Consider the following 5,000-nt stretch of genomic DNA (forward strand, 5'->3'; position numbering starts at 1 on the left):
CAGGACGGTAGCTGAGTACGCAAGGAAGTCTGGTGACAGCAAGAGACCTTCTTCCAGAACCGTCACATACAATGATCCCGGGAAAAGGGCATGAGCAGTTTCAAAGGTCAGCTCTAAAATCTCTGTTGAGGCAAAAAATTTTGTCCTTAATATAGCTCTTCTTCACTACCTTGTGTATTAGCTTAATGGCCATATATGACATTCTAAAACTTAAGGGACATATAAATTAAAATCAAATATTTGATTGCCCATAAAAAGCATCTGCTCTCTAACTCAACACTACTTACTAAAGTAATGTTTTTCACTGATAGCCTTGTAACTGAAACCAAACAGCCTGCATAGTTCTGGCACATCTTTAACAAGCTCTGGATTGTAGATAACCACCACATATCGTGGCTGAATTCCTGGCTGACTCAAGATGGTCTCCAAGGTGAGAGTGAGTGAGGAGAGTGACTCTCCAGCAATCACCATAATTGGGGTTGAGAACATGGGACTTCCAACCAATTGCCGATTAGTTAGTATTGCAGGTCTGAGGGGTGTATTACGCTGATCAACTGCAAGAAGTGAACAACATGAAAATTTAAATTTTAGTTTAAATTATTCTAAGGTCTCAATGAGGAAATTTCACAAAGTTTTTGCATGAACAATGTTCATTATGACAAATGTAGAAAAAGGTACGATTATATATTTGCCAGAAATACATGTATTTTTGACAAAGATATAATCAAAGCTAGTCATGTGCATATATTGTACAGTAAAAATATTAATTCTCATTCAAATCTTTTTCTACACACAGTCATTGGAATTAAATTAAGAGAAAGATCCAACTCCACTTTTACATTCAGAGTCACAGGATTATTTCAATTTCTATTATCAATACTCCAATCATAGACATCATTCTTATAACAAGTAAACATTAATAACAGTTATAGTGAGGAGAGGAATTATCCTTATATATATATAAATCAAGAAAAGGATAACATAATAACATGATAATTAAAAGCAATAATTAAAATAATAAAAGCAACTAATAACGAAATGAATATTAACTGTACACATCAATAACAATTACTTAATTTTTTCTGTTTAACCACATACCTGAACAGAACTCTGCAATGTATGTGTGTTCCTTGCAGAATTTGGCCCTTGCATCATTCTGCATCACATTGGGATCAGGCATAATTTTCCTACCTTTCACTGCAAAAGCATCAAGCATCAATCTAACTGTATCAAAAGCTACTTAAACATACAAACTGCATGCACAACTAATGATATTTTCTGCTTGCAATTCCAAGAACATCCTGGCACAACCTATTTACTTGTTTATGAAAAGAAACAAATGAACAAGATGTAGCACACACATGGAGCTGGAAAAATATTCATATCATGTAATATTCCTTTACACCAAAAAAACAGTCCAATTCAATAAATAATGTTTTTTTTTGGCTGTACAACTTTAATCTAAATCAATTCTGATACATAAAAAGATGATAACAGACAAACTTACACTGCCGTGGCACGCAAAAGTGTTCATCAATAGGAGACCACAATCCCCCTTTGGAAGGTTTCAGCGTCTCATAAGGGGAAAAGCCGTCTATGCCCCGCTGTGTTACCGTGTACCACTGATCCCGAAACTGCAGATTCTGGATCTGACTGCTCCCTAATGGAAAATTATAAGTGATACTTTAGACCAATCACTATTTCTCATCTCACATCAAAATACTGGTCCATTTAAATATTAATTTTGGCATGCAGTACTTTTCTATGCTTATTGATGACACAAGCAACTCAGACTTTGATTGTCAGATGATAACTGCATTAAATATACCTCAAAGCATTCAAATGCCAGCAGTGTATGCCCTATGACTACCTTTATAAGGTATCCTTACGCTCTTTCTTTTTTTTCAACATACTGTAATCTTGTCCTATCTTTTGGTATGGAGAGTATTACAAATAAACTGGAAGCAAATATGATCTTCCAAAACAAGTTTTTAAAAAGCCTTTACCTAGTATATGTACTTTATTATATATAATATAAATAAATACATAAAAAGAAATGACAAAACAATTACCTAAGTCAGCAAGCAAATTCTTTGCCATTGCTCCCAAATTTCTTGAAGCTTCATCAAATGTCAAGCCGATAAGGATGTCTCCATCTCGCACTTCCCGCATCAGAAAGAGCTCCATCTCACTGGAGTCCATAGCATATGTGTCAAAGCGCCGGGCATTTACTGCTTTCATGCGATGAGAGTCTACCACCACCATGTTCATCCCTCGGCCTCCATTATTTATATCTTTTTGAATCACACTATGATTGAAGAAAATACATGAATGAATGAATTAAGTAATAATATTCAGTACACTTTATAAGTAAAACAATAACAATGACCAGTGGTTTATCTTGTCATGAACAGTGGTTTATATTCAATGAACACACTATGAATATCTATACAAAAACAGTGCCTTGTATTTTGTCACTTAATGCCCCCAAAATTAGTAACAACTTACTATTTTCCTGAAACACAGATTTTTGGCATGTCATCTTTGCCTTTCCCACTGAAGATGTGCACTGGGAAGTGATTATGTGGACAGACAAAATCAAGACCACAATTGGGAAGGATCTCTCCAACCTGCATGTACTGTGAAACTACCCGTTCTCCATGGTCTGCAAAAAAGAGGGGATATAAAAATCTTGTTCAGAAGCACTGGTATATTTTGCCTTTACCAACTAACTAATCATCCCCACAGTTAGAAATAGATAATATGATAATATGACATCACCCAACAGTAATAATTCACATAAGTGATAAAAAAAATAATGATTAATTATATATCTACTAAGAGGCTGATCTGAGTTTCTGGCAAGCATGTATTATACCTCAAATCAGAACACTGCAGAGATAAAGCCTTTATCTTCTTTCCTGCACATGATCAATTATCTAGCTGTCTATGTATGATATACAGTCATATCAAGGCTGACTGACACAACAGAATATATTCCACATTCACTTCAGGCTGTGTTAAGCAAAATGTAGAGTTAAACTATTTCCTTCACAATAAACCAAGTATACATAATATGAATACAATAAAGGTGCATAGAGTTCAGATGTAAAAAATTGGATGAACATATATCTCACCTTTAAATGGAAATGGTGCTGTAGTGTTGGCTTGATAAAACTCAACCTTGTGTGTGGGAAGTTCCTCAAAAAAGAACTCGTAAATCCCATAGAGTCCAAAGCAAACAAAAATGGCAATGCCAAGGGAGCCCACATGACGGAACACCAATACTGAAATAAATAAATAAATAGCAACTTTCATTATACATACAATACACATGTTATTCCCTGTTATCTTCAAAATGTTATTTAAAAAAATAAATTATTACACAATCTAACTACCTTTTTTCACAAAGTCACAGAGTCACAGATTATTTCAATTTCTATTATCAATACTCCAATCATAGACATCATTCTTATAACAAGTAAACATTAATAACAGTTATAGTGAGGAGAGGAATTATCCTTATATATATATAAATCAAGAAAAGGATAACATAATAACATGATAATTAAAAGCAATAATTAAAATAATAAAAGCAACTAATAACGAAATGAATATTAACTGTACACATCAATAACAATTACTTAATTTTTTCTGTTTAACCACATACCTGAACAGAACTCTGCAATGTATGTGTGTTCCTTGCAGAATTTGGCCCTTGCATCATTCTGCATCACATTGGGATCAGGCATAATTTTCCTACCTTTCACTGCAAAAGCATCAAGCATCAATCTAACTGTATCAAAAGCTACTTAAACATACAAACTGCATGCACAACTAATGATATTTTCTGCTTGCAATTCCAAGAACATCCTGGCACAACCTATTTACTTGTTTATGAAAAGAAACAAATGAACAAGATGTAGCACACACATGGAGCTGGAAAAATATTCATATCATGTAATATTCCTTTACACCAAAAAAACAGTCCAATTCAATAAATAATGTTTTTTTTTGGCTGTACAACTTTAATCTAAATCAATTCTGATACATAAAAAGATGATAACAGACAAACTTACACTGCCGTGGCACGCAAAAGTGTTCATCAATAGGAGACCACAATCCCCCTTTGGAAGGTTTCAGCGTCTCATAAGGGGAAAAGCCGTCTATGCCCCGCTGTGTTACCGTGTACCACTGATCCCGAAACTGCAGATTCTGGATCTGACTGCTCCCTAATGGAAAATTATAAGTGATACTTTAGACCAATCACTATTTCTCATCTCACATCAAAATACTGGTCCATTTAAATATTAATTTTGGCATGCAGTACTTTTCTATGCTTATTGATGACACAAGCAACTCAGACTTTGATTGTCAGATGATAACTGCATTAAATATACCTCAAAGCATTCAAATGCCAGCAGTGTATGCCCTATGACTACCTTTATAAGGTATCCTTACGCTCTTTCTTTTTTTTCAACATACTGTAATCTTGTCCTATCTTTTGGTATGGAGAGTATTACAAATAAACTGGAAGCAAATATGATCTTCCAAAACAAGTTTTTAAAAAGCCTTTACCTAGTATATGTACTTTATTATATATAATATAAATAAATACATAAAAAGAAATGACAAAACAATTACCTAAGTCAGCAAGCAAATTCTTTGCCATTGCTCCCAAATTTCTTGAAGCTTCATCAAATGTCAAGCCGATAAGGATGTCTCCATCTCGCACTTCCCGCATCAGAAAGAGCTCCATCTCACTGGAGTCCATAGCATATGTGTCAAAGCGCCGGGCATTTACTGCTTTCATGCGATGAGAGTCTACCACCACCATGTTCATCCCTCGGCCTCCATTATTTATATCTTTTTGAATCACACTATGATTGAAGAAAATACATGAATGAATGAATTAAGTAATAATATTCAGTACACTTTATAAGTAAAACAATAACAATGACCAGTGGTTTATCTTGTCATGAACAGTGGTTTATATTCAA

General features: G+C 34.2%; 1 protein-coding gene across 1 annotated transcript in view; it reads right to left on the reverse strand.

The window, feature by feature from the left end:
* LOC119598317 (protein O-linked-mannose beta-1,2-N-acetylglucosaminyltransferase 1-like) overlaps positions 1 to 5,000 on the reverse strand; it is a 26,759-nt gene that overhangs the window by 4,652 nt on the left and 17,107 nt on the right. Inside the window, exons 4-8 of the mRNA XM_037947977.1 lie at positions 4,645 to 4,880; positions 4,080 to 4,232; positions 3,671 to 3,769; positions 288 to 554; positions 1 to 122 (exon numbers count right to left, since the gene is read on the reverse strand). The exon at positions 1 to 122 is cut by the window's left edge and continues 52 nt beyond it. Of these exons, the coding sequence (XP_037803905.1) occupies positions 1 to 122; positions 288 to 554; positions 3,671 to 3,769; positions 4,080 to 4,232; positions 4,645 to 4,880 (877 nt within the window). The remainder of the gene's footprint in view (positions 123 to 287; positions 555 to 3,670; positions 3,770 to 4,079; positions 4,233 to 4,644; positions 4,881 to 5,000) is intronic.

Source organism: Penaeus monodon, chromosome 41 (genome assembly GCF_015228065.2).
Source record: "Penaeus monodon isolate SGIC_2016 chromosome 41, NSTDA_Pmon_1, whole genome shotgun sequence".
Classification (NCBI taxonomy): domain Eukaryota; kingdom Metazoa; phylum Arthropoda; class Malacostraca; order Decapoda; family Penaeidae; genus Penaeus; species Penaeus monodon.